The sequence below is a fragment of the Gorilla gorilla genome, chromosome 14 (genome assembly GCF_029281585.2).
Source record: "Gorilla gorilla gorilla isolate KB3781 chromosome 14, NHGRI_mGorGor1-v2.1_pri, whole genome shotgun sequence".
In the NCBI taxonomy this organism is placed as follows: Eukaryota; Metazoa; Chordata; class Mammalia; order Primates; family Hominidae; genus Gorilla; species Gorilla gorilla.
In genome coordinates, this window is record NC_073238.2 from 55,587,335 (window position 1) to 55,609,982 (window position 22,648).

Sequence of the window (22,648 nt, forward strand, 5' to 3'; positions counted from 1 at the left end):
CGTAGGAGATTGAAAGAAAAAAAAAAAGACTCCTATGATTCTTTCATGTCCAACCAACTTAGGCTAGAAAGAAGGAAAATCAAATAGGCAGGCACTGTGGCTCACACGTGTAATCCCAGCACTTTGGAAGGCCGAGGTGGGCAGATCACCTGAGGTCGGGAGTTTGAGACCAGCCTGACCAACATGGAGAAACCCCGTCTCTACTAAAAATACTAAATTAGCCAGGTGTGGTGGTGCATGCCTGTCATCCCTGCTACTTGGGAGGCTGAGGCAAGAGAATCGCTTGAACCTGGGAGGCGGAGGTTACAGGGAGCTGAGATAGCGCCATTGCATTCCAGCCTCGGCAACAAGAACAAAACATCGTCTCAAAAAAAGGAAAATAAAAAAGGGCAGCCCAGTTCTGATTATAGCCGACTAAATGCAGTTACTCATCAATTACTTTATAGTCTCAGAAATATGCACCCATTAAGATTCAGCACATGTATAAATAAACTTATGTACCTAATGTTTACACACACCTTACTACTAACCCTACACTGAATGTATGGTTTATTCTTGCCACTGTTGTATCTTTCTAGACTCACACATTACCATCAATATGCTGCCTTTTATTTGTTGTAGAGAGTATCCCAGAGTCGGAAGATCCTGAATTTGAAGCCTGTTTCTCCCATTATTATATGGCTTTTAGGAAGGGGAACCATCTGAAGAGAAAGGGTAGGTAGACTCAGAAGACCAGTGGCCTTATAAAACCGTAATTCCGGCCAGGTGTGGTGGCTCACGCCTGTAATCCCAGCACTTTCGGAGGTTGACGCGGGGGCGGATCACGAGGTCAAGAGATCAAGACCATCCTGGCCAACATGGTGAAAACCTGTCTCTACTAAAAATACAAAATTAGCCGGGCGTGGTGGCGCATGCCTGTAATCCCAGCCACTCGGGAGGCTGAGGCAGGAGAATCCTTTGAACTCAGGAGGCGGAAGTTGCAGTGAGCCCAGATAGCGCCACTGCACTGCAGCCTGGGCGACAAGAGCGATACTCCATCTCAAAACCAACCAACCAAACAAACAAAAACAAAGATTGTAAATATTTGTTTGGTTTGCACTGGAAAGAGAAGGCTTCTCCTTAGAGTCTGAATCAAGGAGGAAAAGGAAAGAAAACAAGTTCATCTTTCATCAAAAGTCTACTTTGCGTCGGACACTTAAATTCCTAAATGGGGAGAAATGCAAAAAACTCTGACTCTTCAGAGTCATAACTAACATTATCTTGGGCCACAAGCTTATCAAGAGTGCAATACAAGTCAGTGTCTTCTCTTTTCTACTTAAAAGAAAATTCTCGTTTTTATTTATTACTTTATTGCAAGGAGAAGCAGACAATAAGTAGGAGTCTTATGAGGCGTTCTGATGCATAGGAGCAATGGTGAATGAGGGTGGTGACTCACCACCCCATGGGACTCCAAGGTTTTGGTGACAGCTCGCCTGAGCCCCAGGGGGTGCCGAGATTGCGGCGAGGAGAGCCGCAGCCCAAGGCAAATCCACGCAGTTGGTCCCCGCCACGCCCCCGTAGTCACCCGCAGCCCCTCGCCAAAGGGCGCTCCGCGCATGCGCACAGGATCCGGCTCGGGAGGCGGACCCTGGCTGCCATCTTGCAATGCGCGGGAACCGCCGCCGCCGCTGGCCAAAAAGCGGAGGCCAGGGGAAGCGTGTCCTGCTCAGACCGCCTTCCTTCTCCATTGCCACCCGTGCCGAACAGCCAGGCTGCCCAACTGCAACTGTAGACCAATGAACTAACTGCAACTGTAGACCAATGAACTAATCCATCGCCCGCAGCCCGACTCTCAGCAGCGGTTCGTCCCGGTGCCCACCCCCGCGAAGCGGAGCGCCCGGGCACCTAGCCTCCCTGCCGGCCACGATGCCGAACGTGCTGCTGCCGCCCAAGGAGAGCAACCTCTTCAAACGCATCTTGGTGAGTGGCCGTAGGCCGCGCTGCCGCCCCCCGGTCCCCGGGTCCTCGGGCCTTAAGGGCAAGCGGTCTGGCGGCGGCCAGCGCGGGCCAGGCTTGGCCTCCGCTGCCCACCGCTCTTTGTTTACCTCGAAGCTCACGGGACCCCACTTTCCCGCTCCGGCCGGCCCACGGGGGCTGCCGAGCCGCTCCTCCGTGCGCTTCCTTTCCGTGGTCTGCTGCGGCTCGCCTCACCCCCGCCGCGCTCTTTCCAGAAACTTCACGACGCCCTCCGCAGTGCCCGGGCACAGCCGCCTCGGCCGGTAGTGGCTGCCGTGCTCTCTGCCGCGCCGGGCTCGCAGCAGCCCCTCAGGGATCCTCCCCGGGTGGTTTATTTTGCCAGTCTCCCCTCGGCGATGTGTTTTGCGTTCTGCATTCTCTGCTTTGCGTTTAATTAGATTGCACAGCACACCCGCATACCTATTAAAGCGGGATCGATGCGATGGTGGAATTTTTCCTGGTTACGAGGAAATAAAACCGGCAACTCTAGGAAGCCAAGCCTGGCACCACCTCCCTTTGGGAAAAAGTTTGCCTGTTTGTAATGTACCTTATTTACCCTCTTTGGAAGTGAATATTTGACTTGAAGTGCGTTTCTGAGTTGTCACCAACTTCAAAACAGCTCTTTGCTTTCTAGTCGTACAGGCCTTGCTTGAGTAATTAAAGCCGCGTGGACTGGCTGGTTTTGCATTTGAGGGGAGCATTTTTACTTTATTGCGGAGCAGAAGCCTGAATAATGGCCCCGTAGTGATGACCGCTGCGGAGCCGGGTGGGCAGTTTTCTGTGGGCTGTGTGCCAGCGTCCCTGGTGGCTTTCCAGGTTCTGTTCTTCCAAGGAGAAGAGGCAGCATTCCTTTGCTTTCCTCAGTGTCCTCTGGCTACCCTAGGTTTTAAACTAATATTGTTAGTAGGTAACTGTCTTTTCTAGTTTATCTTTTCACCTGAAAAAAAACTTTTATTTGCTAAACATGCATTTAGGTTTAAAGGTGAATTTATTGAAAGCTGGGTTGGCTATATGGCTGTTAGTTGTTGCTTAACTTTACTGTAAATACTAATTTTAGAGTAATTTTAAGTATGAACAGCGGCAGATAATTCATAGTAGCAGTTCTGTTTCAAGCCGATAGAAACTTCACACTTAGTCTTCAGATTAGGATACATAGTAGATGGGATAAAAATTTTAAATATTATGTGGTGCTTAGTTTTGAACCAATAATAAGATACAAATGTGAGAACATTAAAAATACGAATAATTAAAGCACGTGGCAGGTTGCTTCATTGGGCTTTGTATTTTTTTATTTTACTTCTCATGCCCTTTTATTTTACACAGCATGGAATTGGAGAAGTAATTTATTTTTATTTTTAATTTTTTTTTTGCCCTGGGAATCTGAAACATTAATGATAATGTCATTTATAAATCTCTAGTTGGATTTCAGGACATTTGGCATCATACTTTAAAGATGACAGCACTTCTTTTCTCTCTATACGAGTTTTTTGTAGTTCAAATCATGGATCAGTGTCATAAGGAAAAAGTTACATTATTATTCTCAAATTACAAAAAAGGTAGGGTTTATCCCCAAATAAATTGGGAAATGGTAACCACTAAAAAAAAATCAATTATTTTGAGATGGAAGTCTCGGTTTGTTGGCCAGTCTACTGTCGAATTCCTGGCTTGAAGCGATCTTCCCACCTCAGCCTCCCAAATTGCTGGGATTACAGATGTGAGCTACTGTGCTCAGCCAAGCTAAACATTTTTAAATCTGGGTATGTAATGTTTCTGACAAGGTTGCGTGAATTTAGGAGGATTCTGCATAAACGAATGATTTTATCATTTCACAATTGCAATAAATGTGGGTAAAATTTGGCTACAACAAATTCCATAGCAAACAGAAGTCTCTGTAATAAAATTATCTTTAAAGTTTAGTGGATTAAAGTGCTTTGCCACCAACAGTAAAATTTTTTCTATTGAAAAAACTCAAACACATCCACACAAACTGACCAGCTGGTTTTTTACATGTTCCACGTAGCTTGTATCTGCATGTCTTATTCCCCAGACTGGATATTAATTAGCATTACAGTTTGTTGAATTTTGGAGGTATTCCATGCCCTCTTTTAGAAAGAGACAAACCTAAGGATGGTAAATGACCAAGTGGCTAAGGTTCTCTGTCTGGTTAGTGGGAAAGTTGAGACTAGAATCTATCGTTTCTGCTTAGTATATAATGGTTCCTGAGTGAATGTAGATTTGTCTTTTTTTTTTTGCGAGAGTGTATCGCTTTGTCGCCCAGGCTGGAGTGCAGTGGCAAGATCTCACTGCAACCTCTGCCTCCCAGATTCAAGCGATTCTCGTGCCTCAGCCTCCTGAGTAGCTGAGATTACAGGTTGACTTGTCTTTACCCGAGTACTTGGACTCTGGGGACAGACTACCTGGTTAAGAGTTGTGGCTCTGGCACTTAATAGTTACATAAACTCTATAACTATGCCTCAGTTTCTCTATGTAAATGGGGATATCATGCATCTCATAGGCTTTCCTGGGATTTAAATAAAGAGTAAATAAGCTGTCATGGGATGAAGGAAAAAAATAACAGTGTCTGGACGTATAGTAAATGCTTCCAATAGGTGTTAACTATTATTACTGTTATTGGCAGTATGATTATTATTTTCAGATAACTTGGTAAGTCAGAAAAACTAGTATTTCTATTTGTCTTTCTCAGTAGTTCCTTTCACTTGTTTTTTTCTTGTCATTTGTGAGACAGACTCTTGTAGTCAAACTCAGATTGTCATTTTTTATTTTAAAATATTTTTGGAATAGGCAGTATATTCATATGGTTCAAAATTTAGGTTTCTCTCCTATCCTTATCACAGAACCACCTAGTTCCCTTCCCCAGAGGCTGTCAAGAGGCCTCAGTATAAACTTTTTTTCCATGAAGACTTTTCTGATTCCTTCCACATCCAGCCCCTGCTGCAAGGCTTAAAGACGGTCTCATCCATTGCTAGTGGCATTTTGCTTTGAACTTAGTAGGCTGTATTTATGGAGCAGTTTCTTATTTGTTTAGCCATGGCAATGCAGCAGTATTTAAAATAGGCTAAGGCCGGCGCAGTGGCTCATGCCTGTAATCCCAGCACTTTGGGAGGCTGAGGTGGGAGCTAGGATCACTTGAGCCCAGGAGCAAAAGACCAACATAGCAACATAGTGAGACTTCATCTCTACCAAAAAAAAAAAAAAAAAATTCAGCCAGGCATGATGGCACACACCTGTAGTCCTTCCTATCCACTCAGGAGGCTAAGGTGGGAAGATCACTTGAGCTCAGCAGTTTGAGGTTATGGTGATTGTGTCACTGCACACCAGCCTGGGCAACAGAGTGAGACTGTCTCTAAAAAATAAATAAGAAAGATAGGTGAGGTCAGGAAAATAGAGTAACATGGTAGAGAATATGTTGGGGAAGGAAGGAGGATGGGAGTATTTGATGAAGTGGGCAAGTAGGGGACATGTGGGACTTGGATAATGAGGAACCATCCATGGGAAGATCTAGGAAAGCAATTCAGGCAGAAGGAACACAAGTGTAGGAGGCCTGAGGTGGGGATAAGCTTGGCATGTTGAGTAATTTAACACCCAGTGTGACTGAACAATGTAAGCCAGGGAAGAGTGGAAAGCAATGGGGTGTTCTCCGCATCAGTGGCTGCCAGGGAGAGATGTTAATTGCGTACCCTGGCTGGTGGCATTCGGAAATAAAGATGTTGCTTATCCTTGCATTGGACTAATGATGGTCTTTGGAGTAAGACCAGAGTTTGCAGCTAAGCTGAGCAGCTTATAAACAAGTTTTTGAACCTCTGGAGTTTCAGTTTCCACATCTCTGAAGTGGAAGTAATGACACCTACATTAAAGAATTGGTATTAAGTAAGAGATTACAAATTTTATACAGACATATCATAGCTGCTCAATAAGTGGTAGTATTTGTGTGTGTGTGTGTGTGTGCGTGCACACACCCATGCACTTTGGTTTCATTCTTGCAGTAGCAAAGGCTTTTAATGCAGTTTCTGGTATTTTTCTGTTGCCACATATGTTTTTGCTTAAATTTTTTTTTTCGAGATGGTGTCTTGCTCTACTGCCCAGGCTGAGTGCAGTGGCACAGTCATGCCTTACTGCAGCCTCAGCCTCGTGGGCTCAAGTGATCCTCCCACCTCAGCCTCCCAAGTAGTTAGGACCACAGATGTGCACCACCACGCCTGAGGAATTTTTAATTTTTTTGTAGAGATGAGATCTTGCTTTATTCCCCAGGCTGGTCTTGAACTTCTGGGCTCAAGCAGTCCTCTCGCCTTGGCCTCCCAAAGCATTGGAATTATTTTGAATTAAAAAATTCTGTGTACTAGGAAAGGGAAACAAAATAAAAAATTCTGTGGCAGTGTTGATTGGTGAATTGTCATTTTTTTCTGTTTGTTTGTTTTGAGACAGGGTCTCATTCAGTCTCCCAGGCTGGAGTGCAGTGGCATGATCTCGGCTCACTGCAGCTTCCAGCTCCTGGGTTCAGGTGATTCTCCTGCCTCAGCCACCCAAGTAGCTGGGATTACAGGCATGCGCCACCACGTCTGGCTAATTTTTGTAATTTTTTTTTTTTTTTTTGAGACAGAGTCTCGCTCTGTTGCCCAGGCTGGAGTGCAGTGGTGTGATCTCTGCTCACTGCAACCTCCGCCTCCTGCGTTCAAGCGATTCTCCTGCCTAAGCCTCCTGAGTAGCTGGGATTACAGGCACGCACCACCACACCCAGCTAATTTTTGTATTTTTAGTAGAGACGGTTTCACCATGTTGGCCAGGTTGGTCTCGAACTCCTGAGCTCAAGCGATCCGCCCACCTTGGCCTCCCAAAGTGCTGGAATTACAAGCGTGAGCCACCTTGCTCAGCCACATTTCCTGTTTTTTAAATGTCTTTTTTCATGGTCTTTTATAAAAATGAAAATATGTAGATTTTAGAACAATTTGACAAGAATAGGTAACAAAAGTACACTGCATGTTTGTAAGTGATATCCTTTCTATCACATTTTAGACCTAATTTTGGATCTTGAGTTTAGAATATATGATGCTGTGAAAAGTTGCTCCATTGTGTATTCATTTGATAAAATAACTTGTTCATATTTCTTTACAGAAATGTTATGAACAGAAGCAGTACAAAAATGGCCTCAAGTTTTGCAAGATGATTCTGTCGAACCCAAAATTTGCTGAACATGGAGGTATTGTCTCATGTGAGAGGTTGCTTTAGGGAAATCAAATTCTAAAACCAGGCATTAACAGTGAAAGAAGAGTATTTCCCCGATTCCAAGGCCTTGCAGTTCTCTATTAGAGTGCATAAATGTTCAGCATTTTTTTAATGCTTTATATGAGTCTTCTAGATTACCTGTATTATCCTTAAGTATGTATACTTAAGGATAAGATTAGGATGGTTCATTTATCTATTGGGGAACAAATTGGAGAAAGTATGTATCAGTATTTTTATGGACCTGATTTCCTTTATTACTTTGAATAGAATTTAAAGTTTATACCTTGGTTTCCTGTGTGTAAAATTAGGACAAAATTTGCAATATAAAAGTATGAAGATATGGTCACCTGCACTTTATTCTTTGGTAGATGAGTTTTTTTTTTTTTTTTTAGTATGTGCTGACGTTTACATATGATATTACTAATTTACCATTAGATTGTATATTTTGAGTTGTTTTCTAACACTGGTGTTAATAAAGTTTGTATTTTCTCGTGTCCTTTTTCAGTAACAGCCAGTGTTAGAAGGGTGGATCAGGATAGACATGAAGATTATGATCCTATAGCATAGCAAAGCTGGTTGAGATTACTCAGTATCAGACTTGGATAATGGTTGAGATCATCTTATTGGGAAAATAGGCTGACCTTGCTCACTTTTCCAACAACATTTAAAAGATTCTTTGAAGGAAATGGAAAGAAATCTTCATTTCATAGAATTAATTTTAAAGCTTGTTTTCAAGCTTTTTAGCTGTGGAACCTTTATCCAAATGGTGCCTGTGGGAAAGTTCAATATGTAAAACAGATAAAAGGTGTTGGAGCGGGGTTTGGGCCACAGGATCACCATGTTCTGAATACCATAGAGTTTGAAAATCATTCTTCTTGTGTAATTCCTTTCTTGTGGATAATTCAGAGAATTATTTCATCCTAAACCATCTTTTATTAACTTCCTTACATGTTTTTTGTTGCCACTACCATCATCCAGTGTTGTGCTGTTGAAATGTGAACTGATGTTAATTAGCCTAAGTATAATTTGTTGGAATAAACTTGCTATCAAAAATGAAGTCTGTTCCAATATTGAATAAAGTGATTAAAGTGATTTTTAAATTATGTATTTGTCTTTATTAAGGTAGATTTGAGTGTTTTTGTGTGGTTGTAAATCAGATTGATGATTGATTAGAATTGACCTTAGGTAAGAGCTGTGGAACTGCTATGGTAGATTTAATTCCATAAGACTCATGTCTGCTTTGTAAATTTTTTTTTTTTTTTTTTAAGACAGAGTCTCGCTCTTGTTGCCCAGGCTGTAGTGCAGTGGCACAGTCTTGGCTCACTGCAACCTCTGCCTCCTGGGTTCAAGCAGTGCTCCTGCCTCAGCCTCCCAAGTAGCTGGGATTACAGGCACATGCCACCATGCCTAGCTAATTTTTGTTTAGTAGAGACGGGGTTTTGCTGTGTTGGCCAGGCTGGTCTCGAACTCTTGACCTCAGGTGATCCACCCACCTCAGCCTCCCTGAATGCTGGGATTACAGGCGTGAGCCATTGCACCTGGCCTGCTTTGTTAATTTTTTTCAGCAGAATAATATCAACCACTTTTACAGAGTCTTGTGAAGGGCAGAAACCATTTTAGCAACTCTGAAACTAAGGAATTTCAGAAAAGGACTTGGGCTGCTAAGCTTTAAGTAAATATTTAAATGTAGTTTTACTTTTTCTACTTGGAGAGAAGTTCAAACTGTGAGATTAAAAAGATGAATTGGAGCCATAGTAATCCTTCAGATCTCAACTATTAAAGTACTATTAAGAGAATAAGAGAATAATTTTCTGTCATTTGTAAATAGAGTTTAAAAATTATTTTTCAGAGACTTTGGCTATGAAAGGATTAACACTGAACTGTTTAGGAAAAAAAGAAGAAGCTTATGAATTTGTTCGTAAAGGACTTCGTAATGATGTCAAGAGTCATGTCTGTATCCTTTTGCAGTAGTTAATGTTTTAGCTAGTTTTTTCCTAATTCAAATTAAATTTGTACTATGAAAATTCCAAACCTACGTAGAAGAGAGAATTTAATGAACTCTGTGTATCCATTACTCAACTATAATCATTATCAACATTTTGTAATACTAGTTTCTTTTTTGCTCGTGCCCCTCCTCCTATATTAGTTTCATTTGTTCCCTACCCCGTGTTTATTTATTGGAGTATTTTAAAGGAAATCTCTATAAAATGTGTTTACTTCTGTTGTGCTTAGTGTTGGAGAAAAGTTACTTTGATAATTGTGACTTGAAACCCATTTTTTTCTTAAACATAATTAACTGGGTAATACTTCCTGTTATTCCAAATACTGACTTTTAGTTAATCATATGTTAAAATTTGTGTGTCTTAAACTTTCTTTTAGACATTTGAGAAGAAAAACTTAAACTTATTTTAAAACAGATTTTACTTAATATATAAGTATGATATTGGTTCTTGAGCTTGGTTTCTGTTAACACAGAGACATAGCTGTTACTTAATTTGATCTTTATAATTGTGTTTTTCTTTGGGTAATATCCCAGTGTATAAAAAAAAATTTTTTTTTGTTTTTTTGTTTTTTTGTGGGGAGGGAGTCTCACTCTGTCACCCAGGCTAGAGTGCAGTGGCATGATCTAGGCTCACTGCAACCTCCACCTCTTGGGTTTAAGTGATTCTCCCACCTCAGCCTCCCAGGTAGCTGGGACTACAGGTGTGCGCCACCATGCCCGGCTACTTTTTGTACTTCTAGTAGAGATGGGGTTTCGCCATGTTGGTCAGGCTGATCTCGAACTCCTGACCTCAGGTGATCCACCCTCCTCGGCCTCCCAAAGTGCTGGGATTACAGGTGTGAGCCACCATGCCTGGCCAAAAAAAAATTTTTTTTTAAAGGATGGAGCATTGAAATTGATTTTCATTTTTTTTTCTTATCTGTATGTTTATCTGCATTTTTTTTCACACATTGCCCTTCCATTTTAATTTGTTAACATTTAATTCACTTAGCCATGTACTGGTATTGAACATGAATAATCTTAGTAGTGTTTTCACATATTTAGCTTAGAGTTTTCTCAAATTACTAAATACTTATTTCTTTATCCCAGTGCTTACCCCAGAGTGAAGAGAAGGGCGTGTAAGTATGATAGTTTTGTGGGGCTTTTGGCTCCAAGATATGCTAATACTTTAATTTATAAGAAATACAACTTATTTTTTGTGGCCTTTAATATAACTAGGGAAGTAGGTGACAGTTACACATTACTTTAGAATTGGTTGACTAAATTTGTTTCAAAAAGTAGTTGCAGTTTTTGTATATATGCTGTTTCAAGACATCATGATGAAGAATAGGTGAATGTTGAGGTTGCTGGGGTAGGAAAGTGATGGGATAGAGGGTAGAAAATGTGAAGAATTTTTGCCAAGAATTCTTTAAGGTTACTTAAAATATTACAGAAAATTTCAAACATGTACACAAATAGAGAGAACAGAATAATGACCCCCTTCCCATGTGGCCATTACCCAGGTTCAGCAATTTGACAGTTATCAACCCAGCCTGCTCTGGTTTCGTCTTTAACTTCCCCTCACCATTCCCCTCCCCCAGACTCCAGATCATTCTGAGCAAATCCCAGGCAAAATACCATTTCCTTAATGTAACTTTTATATTAGATATGTAGCATAGAATATTCTAGTGTCTGTGTGTGTCTTTGTTTCCTTAACTTAATAGGTTGGCATGTATATGGACTCTTGCAGCGTTCTGATAAAAAATATGATGAAGCTATAAAATGTTACCGAAATGCCCTCAAATTAGATAAAGATAACCTGCAAATTTTGAGGGATCTCTCACTGTTGCAGATCCAAATGAGAGACCTTGAAGGTTACCGAGTAAGTACTTCATTCTTAAATGTACATGATTTTACAGTAGATAAAATTTAAGAGCGTGTCATTTCAGAATGAGGTGAGCATAAGCCAAAATCAAGTAGATTTGATTGTTCATTAGAAGGTGTATGTCGCTTGGGACCTTCCTCCTCAGTCATAGTTGTGGCACTTTGTACTTGAGTATTCAAAAAGAATAACTGGTGGGGTGCGGTGGCCCACGCCTGTAATCCCAGCAGTTTGGGAGGTTGAGATGGGAGGATCGCTTGAGGCTGGGAGTTAGAAACCAGCCTGGGCAACATAGGCCAGACTCCGTCTCTACAAATAAGAAAATTAGCCCGGTATGGTAGTTTACACCTGCAGTCCCAGCTATCCAGGATGTTGAGGCAGGAGGATCCCTTGAACCTAAGAGTTGAGGCTGCAGTGAGCCATGATTATGCTACTGCACTCCAGCCTGGGCAAGAGAGCAAGACTTTTTCTCAAAAAACAAAAAAAACTGGTTTTTAAAACATTCTTAATTCATTAATTATTTAAAAATTAGAGACAAGGTCTTGCTATGTTACCGAGGCTAGTCTTGAACTCCTAGGCTCCAGTGATCTTCCCACCTCACCCTCCCAAAGTTCTGGGATTACAGGCATGAGCCACTACGCCTGGCCATAACTGTTTAACTGGAATATCTATGTGCAGCTGCTGTACTAGATTATTTGTGGGTTTGATATTTACAAATTTGATAAACTAATAAGGCTTTTATAATGGAAACCTAAACATAAAAGTAGCTTTTAAAAATTATTGGTTAGTAAATATTTTAAAAATGTGAGAAGGGTTGCCATAAATCAGTCTTTCTGTAGTTGAGACCTCTTCAGATTTGCATCTTCAACTCTCTCCTGGATATCTCCATGTGCGTAGTCCACTTCGTATCCTAGAATCAGTATGTCCAACATGGAATTCTCTTACTTACTTATGAGAAGGAGGTCACTAGGTTCTAACAGTTTTCTTTAAATACATTATTTATATACTTCTTACTTTTGCCCTCTACTGCCATATAAGCCCTCATACTCCATGCCTAGATTTTTGCAGCCACTTTAAGGGCTCTGCTGAACTTACTATAATAATAATGGCACCACTCTTCAAAGCGTGTATTTTTTTCTTCAGCTGTGTTTAGCAGCTTAGATGTGGTTGGAGTTAAAATCAGTTATCTTTAGGAATGAGGCATAGAAATTAAGAATATTGGCAAAACAATGGTTGCTAAAGTGGATTGTGAAGTAAATTAAAAGAGAGCTAGGCTTGGTATTATGTGTCTTAGTCCTGGCTACTTGAGAGGCTGATGTAGGAGGATCGCTTGAGCCCAGGAGTTTAGTCCAGCCTGGGCAACAATAGGGAGACTCTGTCTCTAAAAGAAAAAAAGGAGAGCTGGTGGTGAAAGTGTGAAGGACCCAGGCAGTACAGACACTGGTGATGTCAAAGAACAAGGGTAGGAATGTCATCAAATGATAGTGTTGGCAGCATGGGAGCTGTGGGTAGAGAGTGAGATACCTAAATTTATGATTTCTGGGTGGCAGTAACTTCTAGGGTGTGGCTGTGGGAGTGGGCCTCTGAATGGGGTGGAGGAGAAAATCATTAAAGATTAGAAAATCTTGGGACTTAGGGGATAGGTTGTGGGATGGGTGATACACATTAGTGTTGCATTTGCCCAGGGTAATGCCAAGAGTTGGCAGAGAAAATAATACTGACCTAGACTTTAATAAAGGATTTGGGAATGACAAGCAACAGTAAAAATAAGGGATAATCAGATGTTTGGGTGTTTTGCCTGGCTGTGTCTGTCCTGTGTCTGGCCAATTATTACAATGTATTTACACTGTAAATACATGTAATTCATATAATAGTTTTATAAGTAGCAAAATGTAGTTTAATAAAAAACCATCTTAGTCTTCTTACAGAATATTTAGTTACCAAAAAAAAAAAAAATTCTCATTATTTAAATGTAATTTAATAAGGCAGTCCAAAGGCATGGGCCCCAAAGATGTTTCAATGACAGCCTCACAGTGAGTATTACAGGGTATTCTAGAACTTTAGTGTTTTAGGTAGGAAACATAAAAAGTACTTCTATTTTATTCTGAAACTGATCTTTGTTGATATAGTTCATTAGAAATGTGTTAAAGGTTAGCTTGTTTTCTTAAAACTGATGAAGTAATGTTTTAGAGAATATTTAGCAAGTTAAAACTTTTTTTTTAGGAGACAAGATACCAGCTTCTTCAGTTGCGCCCCACACAGCGTGCCTCCTGGATTGGATATGCTATTGCATACCATTTGCTGAAAGATTATGATATGGCCCTAAAACTGTTGGAAGAATTTAGACAAACACAGCAAGTAAGAATTTTAATGTTTCCTTCTACCTTCACAAACGGAGTAGTTGACTTCTAAATTGTCCCTTCTCTCAAATGTGAATTAAAGTATTTGAAACCTATGGAAAACGGGAAAACTTTTTGACGTAATTGGAAACAGTTAAAATGTAGGATTATTTTTCTCTCTTTTTTTTTTTTTTTTTTTTGAGACGGAGTCTCGCTCTGTCCCCCAGGCTGGAGTGCAGTGGCGCGATCTCGGCTCACTGCAAGCTCCGCCTCCCGGGTTCAAGCCATTCTCCTGCCTCAGCCTCCAGAGTAGCTGGGACTACAGGCACTCGCCACCATGCCCGGCTAATTTTTTCTATTTTTTTTAGTAGAGACAGAGTTTCACTGTGTTAGCCAGGATGGTCTCGATCTTCCGACCTCGTGATCCGCCCACCTCGGCCTCCCAAAGTGCTGGGATTACAGGCGTGAGCCACCGCGCCCGGCCATTTTTTTTTTTTTTTTAAGAGACGGGGTCTTGCGATGTTGTCCAGGCTGGTCTCGAACTCCTGGGCTCAAATGATCATCCTGCCTCGTCTTCCTGAAGTGCTGGGATTACAGGCATGAGCCACCACACCTGCCTCCACGTTTCAATGGAGAATATTCTACATGTGGATTCAGCTGCAAGTTGATGGAGATGGTGTGGATTGAGTCACTTCACTTAGAGTTAATCCCCCAACCTTGAGTCTCTTTTCCACTCCTCTGTTTATCTGTCATTTCATAATCTTGACCCTGTCTGGAGTTTTCCAGGACAGATAGGCATTCTCTGTAGTAATTTCCTCTTTATGGATACTCTAGACTTGAGCTTCTTCCATCCTATTTCACTTACTCCTCCTTTGCATTCTGTTTTCTAGAAATTTTTTGAAATCTTTAGTATCTTCTATTTATGGGTTTTTATATTTTTTAATCTGCTATTTTTACTCTCTTAAGGGAGGAAATAAACTTTGTAGTAAGGCCACCGTCTTTACTTAGGTTTTTAGCTTTTTACCTCACACCAGAGAATTGATTAGACTGGTTCTTTGTTTTTATCCAAGAATCAAGTTCTGACCAAAAGATAGTACTGTATCACATTTGGTGGACTTGATAAAAAACTTTCCTTTAAACACAAAATTATGACATTTTGATGGTTAGATTTAGGTGTTTGCAATTTCTTTCTTTCTTTCTTTTCTTTTTTTTTTTTTTGTTGAGACAGTCTTGATCTATCGCCCAGGCTAGAGTTCAGGGGTGCAATCTCGGCTTACTGCAACCTCCACCTACCAGGTTCAAGCAATTACCCTGCCTCAGCCTCCCGAGTAGCTGGGATTACAGGCCCCCACCACTGGGTCTGGCTAAGTTTTGTATTTTTAGTAGAGACGGGGTTTCATCATGTTGGCCAGGCTGGTCTCAACCTCCTGACCTTGTGATCCACCTGCCTCTGCCTCCCAAAGTGCTGGGATTACAGGTATGAGCCACCGTGCCCGGCCAATTTCTGTTTTTTTTTTTTCTTTACTTTTTTTCTAGAGGCAGGATCTGATGTGTTGCCCAGGCAGAAGTGCTGTGGCTATGCGCTACAGTCTTGAACTCTTAGGCTACGACTAGGACTTGAACTCCTAGCTAGGACTGCTCCAGAGACTGAGGCAGGAGGCTAGCTGGGACTACAGGTATACCACTGTGCCTGACAATGTTGTTTTTTTTTTTTTTTTAAGACATAATGCTGCTGCATGGTTAATAGACTATAGTGTAGTGTTAATATAACTTTTTTAGTTTAGTTTTTTTTTTTTTTTTTTGAGACTGAGTTTCACTCTTGTTGCCCAGGCTGGAGTGCAGTGGCGCAATCTTAGCTCACTGCAACCTCCACTTCCGGGCTTAAGCGATTCTTCTGCCTCAGCTTCCTGAGTAGCTGGGATTACAGGCATGTGCCACCACGCCAGGCTAATTTTGTATTTTAGTAGAGATGGTGTTTCACCATGTTGGACAGGTTGTTTTGAATTCCTGACCTCAGGTAATCCACCCACCTCAGCCTCCCAAAGACCTGGGGTTACAGATGTGCGCCACCGTGCCTGGCCAACGGAACTTACATGCACTGGGAAACCATAAAATTGTGTCACTCACTTTATTGTGGTGGTCTGGAACCAAACCCACAATATCTCCAAGGTATACCTGTAATTGATTTGTCTTCATTGATATTTTATTCTGTGACCTTGGTGAACACTTTTATTAACTCTAGTAGGTTTTTTTTTTTTTTTGTAGATTCTATAGTATTTCAACCATTTTTATATTTGTATGTAGGATTTCTTGACCTGTGTCACTTGGGAATAGACAGAAGTCCCACCCTATTATTTGTTTTAAATAATGCATTCATTTTTTGTGTTATTAATCACTCTTCTGTTTGTATCTGCTTGTGGGTTGCTTTCTTGTTTATGTGAATGACTCTCCTGAGAAGGCAGTTTAATTAAAGGTCTGTAACTGCTTTATATAATTATACAAATAAAGTAATTTGGTCATTTTTTTTCAGGTTCCTCCAAACAAAATAGATTATGAATATAGTGAACTGATATTATACCAGAATCAAGTGATGAGAGAGGCAGATCTGTTTCAGGAATCTTTGGAACATATAGAAACATATGAGAAACAAATATGTGATAAACTTTTGGTGGAAGAAATTAAAGGTAAGTTGGCTTGCCTTTTTTTAATAGCCTCAAACAGAAAACAAAAAAACTATATATTTTATTCTCTCCTAAGTCTTACGTAACAGTTGTTATGTATCTGGCAAGGTTCCAAACACTATTATTAAGCCATTATTAACTAGTTTAATCCTCATAACAACCCTATGTTGTAGTTATTATATCTATTTTGGAGATGGGGGAACGGAGAGATTGAGTAGCCCCAAATCATACAGTTTAGTAAACTGGAGAGTGCTGGATTTGAATCCAGATTTCATTCCCTTAAGCAGTACATTACACTGCCTTCATATTGAATATGTATCTCTGTATATCCATATATAGTTAATTAAATACAGTGAGAACCATAACTGATGATACTGGGATCATCATGAACACAAAGGTCATTTATTTTCATTATGGGCTAATTATGAAGACAGGATCCCTATAGTTTTAACAGCATTCATCAACAAGGGGTCAAACAAAAATTTTCACAGAGCTTTGCTCATTAATTCCCTTTCCCTGAGCAATATTGTATTAAATTGAATGTCCAGCTAAAATAATAGTTTAGAACTAAAGTTCCATACGGTTGTAGGACCTCTGAAGTCTGAAGCTCTTAATAAAAATAATAGCTAATGTAGATTTTAAAACTCTTCTTCTATTTGAGTATGGTAATTGCTTAAATTGCTTTATTTCATTTAATTTTTTAGCACTTTTAAGATGGATGCTATTTATTAACCCCATTTTATAGTGGAAGAGACTGAGGCTTAGAGAGGTTAAGGACTTGCCCAAAGTCATCCAGCTTTTTAAGTGGTAGAGTTATAGTTTCCAAGCACATCAACACATCCCCTGACTTTAGAGCCCTTACTTTTTTCTAAAAAATAGACATTTTCAGGACAGTTTTAGGTTCACAGTAAAATCTAGAAAAAGGTGCAGAGAGTTCCCATATATCCCTGTATACCCACAGCCTTTCCCACTGTCATGCTCTATGGGTTTTGACAAATGTATAATGACATGTATTCACCACTGTAGTAGTATTCAATGTAGTTTCACTGCCCTAAACATCCTTTGTTTCACCTTTCCATCCCTCACTCCTGCAAACCCCTGGCAACCACTGATCTTTTTACCCTCTACATAGTTTTGCCATTTCCAAAATATCATATAGTTGGAATCATACGGTATGTAGCCTTTTCAGATTGGCTTTATTTTTGCCAAATCATCTCTTGCCTGAGAAAGATTGGCTTCTTTCACTTAGTAGTGTATGTTCTTTTTCCCATACCTTTTCATAAGCGTCTTACTTTTAACTACTATAGTCTTTCTGGTTAATGTATAGTACATGAGTGATTTAGTTTTTATTGTAATTCATATTAATGACACTTTTAAAAGTTATTGATAAAATATGGGTAAATAATTAAATATTCTGGTTTCTATCTTGTTCTGTTACTTATTGATGGTAGCAAAGAGGAAAAAAGGCAATTATTTTCCTTTCTGAAATATTATTGTCATTTCCTGATTAAATCTTAACTCAGGTTGCTGTTTCTCTTTAGTATTTGTCCTGTAGCATCAATAGGAAATGCATTCAATATAATCCATATGTGAGATTATTTAATCTTAAAAAAAAAAAATAGGGAATGCAGTTAGGTTCGATTATTTAATCTTCAAAATAAAAACAAATAGGGAATGCAGTTTTTGAAAAGTAAATATGGTACAGTGAAATTAATTCAAGTTAGTATACACCGTGAATGCATTCCTCTAGTAATAACCTTTGCTTCATGGTAGTAGCAAATAACAGATGTTTTTTGAAATGAAAAATACGCTGTTGTCTATTATATCTGGGATAAGCAGGGTAAAAATTGGCCAGAAGATAATCGTGGAGGAATGGGGCATGTTTAAAGTTTTAAGTAGCAGACATTTATATGTATTCATTTTGTGACAGGCAGTGTGCTGACTACCCACTTTCTCCACGTCACAAAACTAGTTAGTGGTGGAGTTGGTAATTATTCCTAGTTCAGTCTTATTCTGGAGTTTGAGTGATATATGATATAAAAATAGTAAAAAATATAGTACATAAGACCTGCTATAATATACTGCCTCCTCCAACATGATGAAAGGAGAAATAGTATGACTTGAAGACATTTTAAAGGGTTGTTTGAAATAGATTGTTTGGGGAATGGGTAATCTTGAGGGCAGGAAGCTGAGGTATGTTCATTTTTGAGAATCTCCCCTTTGTCTTGGATTAGGTGTGTTTCCATCGTATTTGAGAGGTCTGGGACCTCATTCTCCACACCACCTCTTAATTTGTGTGGCTTAGTAAAAGGATTTGACCTTTTACCAACCCGCTGAGCTGACCTGTACATGAACATGGCTTGTGTGGTTTCCTGTTATAAAGTGGTGTTTAGTGTTATAATTTCACTGAGTTAAACTTCTCCAGTTTTAGTGACCTTGAAACAATGAGAATTGAGTGGAGAATTAATATATGAACTGATAGGAAAGATATATTTAAATCTTGTAGTAGGAAGATAGGAATGTTTCACTAGCATTATTTGCCAATCTAATTTTGATGTGTTTGTGTGTGTCTTATTTCAAAGAGTATAAGATGTGTGTAATGCAAGTTTTTTTACTAACAAATTAATGTCCTATGTATTTGTTTGGAGTGTAAGAGGGAGCCAAAAATAAAGGTACAAATGAAGGTTCACTTCTGAAGGAAAGCTATGCTTCGTTACATAAACTGCAACATGCCCGAAGGGGAAGCATACAGAGTTCTGTCTTTTTAACCATCTGTTTACTGATAATGTTTAGTGAAGTCCCTGGGGTCAGATAGATATTTAATGTTTAAAATGAATATGTCTTTAAACTTAATTTCAGGGGAAATACTGTTGAAATTGGGAAGATTAAAAGAAGCCAGTGAAGTGTTCAAAAACTTGATTGATCGGAATGCAGAAAATTGGTGTTATTATGAAGGCTTGGAAAAAGCTCTACAAATTAGTATGTGATGATTTTTCTCCTTTTTCTCATAACTACTGATTGAAGTATAATAAAATGTAAAGTTGTAATAATACTTGGGAACAAATAATTTTAGCATTAGTACTCATTTTTCCATTTAGTAAAATTATAGGTTAAACATGGGAGTAAAAATGAATTCAAATAGTTACACTTAAGTGTAAGTGATTGCAGATATGTTAGGTTCCTTGACCCTTACCTGTGATGGTATTGGAAGGTGAGGCAAAAATAAAACAAAGCCAAACCAAAACAAAAAAAAATACCAATTTAGAGTAGGGACATGGGAAAGAAAATGAGCATTCCCTTTCTGGGAAGTGTTGTAACTATTTAATATTTTAAAATCATTAGAGATTCATTACCCTCAACCTCTAAATATAAGAATTGGGCCAAATAATTATTGTTGAGGATATTTGCTTTGATTTCAAACTAGGCTAATTTGTGTAGAGCAAAATGTTACATATCTTCCTTTGAAATTTGGTAACTTTGACCCTTTTCAGAACTCTAGTGTCAGTCCAAGATTTTTGTAATATTTTCATAATTAAGTGTTGGCAGGAACTGTTAATATTCCTAAAATCATATTTACTCATGAATAAATATATTCCTGAAATAATTATGAAGTTGGCTCAAAGATGTTGAAACAGCAGATTTTTTTTTTTTTTTAGAATTTTTAAATTTAAAAAGTTTGGTAAATAGGTAGCTACTCACATTCATTTATAGTAGTATAAGCTACAAGAAAAGTTTAATTGTTGTATCCTCACTGGTATTAATTAATTCTGGTGTTCTTTTTATGTTTAAAATTTAACACTACAAATTGTTAAAAATTTAGTTTAAGAAAATGATTAAAATCACAATATTGATTAAAGTAATAATCTGAAGAAAACAGCAAAGCTCATATGTGTGAAGGCTGAAAACATGGGTTAACTATGATTTTTCTTTAAACTAGTAACATTACGATTTATAAAAATATTTTCATGTTTTACTAAAATGAATAATATGTTCCATATGTCAGGATTCTTGGTTACTATAAAATGTATTGATTACAAAACTAATTACACTACTTTATTGTTTTAGGTAACTTACGACCTTTCCTTCCCCGTGGTAAGTTCTGGAGCTCCAACTTGTGACTTTAAGTAGGATTTATACGGCTTGTTATATCTAGGGTAGTGGAGAATTTTTTTTTTTTTTCATACTTGGCGCTTGTCGTTCCCTAAGATTAGGCACGAACATGAGAGTATTTTTAAAATACTTATATGTAGTTCATTTATGTGTTAGTATAAGGTTCTTTAATATTTTGTGAAGTCTCCAAATCATTAACAGAGAGCGAGGTTTTTTTTTTTGTTCCCCCCCCACATATCCTTGGTCTTAAAATCCAACCACATTGGAGCTCCAAAACATATTACTGGGGGAAGGAATGCGTCTAAACGAGATCACACCTCTTCAAATGTGGTGTTTACAATCTTGATGCTTGATATTAATCTTGAATATCAATACTTATAAACTACATTTACTACAGAGATACCTTGTCTGCTAGCACCCAGGGTTATTCTTAGGATAGTTATTTTTCTGTGGTTTAGACCACAGAATTTGGATTAAAATCTACTTAAAACTTTATAGTTCAAAAACAGGTTTGTTTGCTTTTTCTTAAAATTCCACTATAAATTATCTTATTGCTTATAAATCTCTCTTTGTGAATTATGCAGGATATTATTTTAGAAAGATAAACTATACCCAGATCCTATTTGCTTGCTTATTGTTGTTTCAGAGTAACATGTAGTTTATGTATAGATACATCCTTTATGTGGTACTATAAAATTAGGTGTCTCTTGGGTGGGAAGATACAACTTTCTGTTAGAAGTGTAATTTATATCTTTTGGAAGGATAATGGAGTTTCATTGAAGATTTTAAGTGTTAAAGTTAACATGGAAGTTTAGTTTATCTTTTTATATTTTAAACATTTGCAATCGTAATCCTAAAACTGTTGCTCCTTTGAGCCTAATCAACAGACATTATAGGCTTTTATGGGGATATATGTAGGTTTCTTTGATTCAGCGTGTTTACATAGGATATGTTATTAGACCTACGTTATAAAAAGATTTTCTTTTCCATGAGTTGTATGCTAAAGGAATATAGAGAAGTGCAGCATATCTTGAGTCTGTGATGGCTTGTATATGTGATTTGGGTTGTATTTAGAATCTTGCAATGAGAGAAGTTTTGGATTTTTCTGGAGATGAGTTTAAAACAGTGACTTAACTGATTATAGTATTTTGCCACCACAGAGTTTTAAATGTCATTTTTACCAAAATTGAAAGCAGCTTTAATATTGTTAATGCAGTTTTATTTATAACAAAATTTTAGAAGTTTGTTAGCATTTTACCATGGATAAAACTTTTGATGCTATGAATCTCACCCATATTTACTGATAATAGGCACTTTAGAAGAGAGGCTTCAGATTTATGAAGAAATTAGTAAGCAGCACCCCAAAGCAATTACACCCAGAAGATTACCTTTGACTCTTGTCCCAGGTAATATTAAGATGTCTTTTATAATATTAATTATTTGTCAGAATTACTCAGTGTTATTTATATTTTAGAAACGTGTTTCTGGTATAGAGTTTATGTTTACAGCAGTCTTGGAGTTGGGAGTGAACAGTTATGAGTTTATATGTTAAGAGTGTGATACTTCAATGTGTAGTTAAATGTTGATTTTAATATTTGAAGTTATCTATATAAATATAAAACTGCTTTTCTTAAGTTGATCTCATAGAGGTAGAAAGAATGATAGATATCAGAGCTGGCAAGGGGAGTGTGTGGGGGAGATGAAGAGAGGTTGGTTAATGGGTACAAACATACAGTTAGATAGAAGGAATAAGTTTCAGTGTTTGCAGAGTAAGGGGACTGTAGTTAACAGCAATATACTGTATATTTCAGGATAGCAAAAGAGAGGACTTGAAATGTTCGCAACACATAGAAATGATAAGTAATCGAGGCGATAGGTACCCTAAATACCCTGACTTGATCGTTACATGTTCTCTGTATGCAACAAAATATCATGTACTGCCTAAATATATATAAATAATATGTATTGGTAGAAAAACTGCTTTTCTTAATGTGACTTTTTAAAAAGCACCGTATTTAGAGGGTAAATTCCCTATAATTAGTGACAAATTATATGTGGTATCATGATTTGAGTGGTAAAAGTTTTGAAGTTTTTGTGTTTTTGTTTTTGTTTCCGAGACAAGATCTTGCTCTGTTACCAGGCTGGAGCTGGAGTGCAGTGGCGCAATCACTGTAGCCTCAAACCCCTGGGCTCAAGCTATAGTTTTGAAGTTTTTATCTTCTTTTTTGAGCATAAATTCAAAGAAATAGTTGTGAGCTGTTTGCACCCACCATGGTGTTTTAAGAACAGAACATCATCATTCCCTCAGAGTTAACCACTTTCCCGAGTTTTGCTTTTTCTCTTGCCATTACTTTTATTTTTAGAGCTCCATGTATTTTGTATTCCTGAAAACAAAAACAGCTTTTGTACTTTATATAAA

The 22,648-nt window shown here is 38.5% G+C and overlaps 1 protein-coding gene across 3 annotated transcripts in view; it reads left to right on the forward strand.

Annotated features, from left to right (window-relative positions):
- Positions 1-621: 621 nt before the first annotated feature.
- Positions 622-22,648, forward strand: part of NAA16 (N-alpha-acetyltransferase 16, NatA auxiliary subunit) — a 66,530-nt gene continuing 44,503 nt past the window's right edge. Inside the window, exons 1-8 of one of the 3 annotated variants that reach the window (XM_031001377.3) lie at positions 622-1,959; positions 7,126-7,210; positions 9,086-9,190; positions 10,942-11,099; positions 13,323-13,457; positions 15,969-16,122; positions 18,979-19,098; positions 21,540-21,635. In XM_031001377.3, the coding sequence (XP_030857237.3) occupies positions 1,906-1,959; positions 7,126-7,210; positions 9,086-9,190; positions 10,942-11,099; positions 13,323-13,457; positions 15,969-16,122; positions 18,979-19,098; positions 21,540-21,635 (907 nt within the window). In that variant the 5' untranslated portion in view covers positions 622-1,905. The remainder of the gene's footprint in view (positions 1,960-7,125; positions 7,211-9,085; positions 9,191-10,941; positions 11,100-13,322; positions 13,458-15,968; positions 16,123-18,978; positions 19,099-21,539; positions 21,636-22,648) is intronic. The other 2 variants (XR_010130545.1, XM_004054424.3) reach the window with 2 other exon arrangements.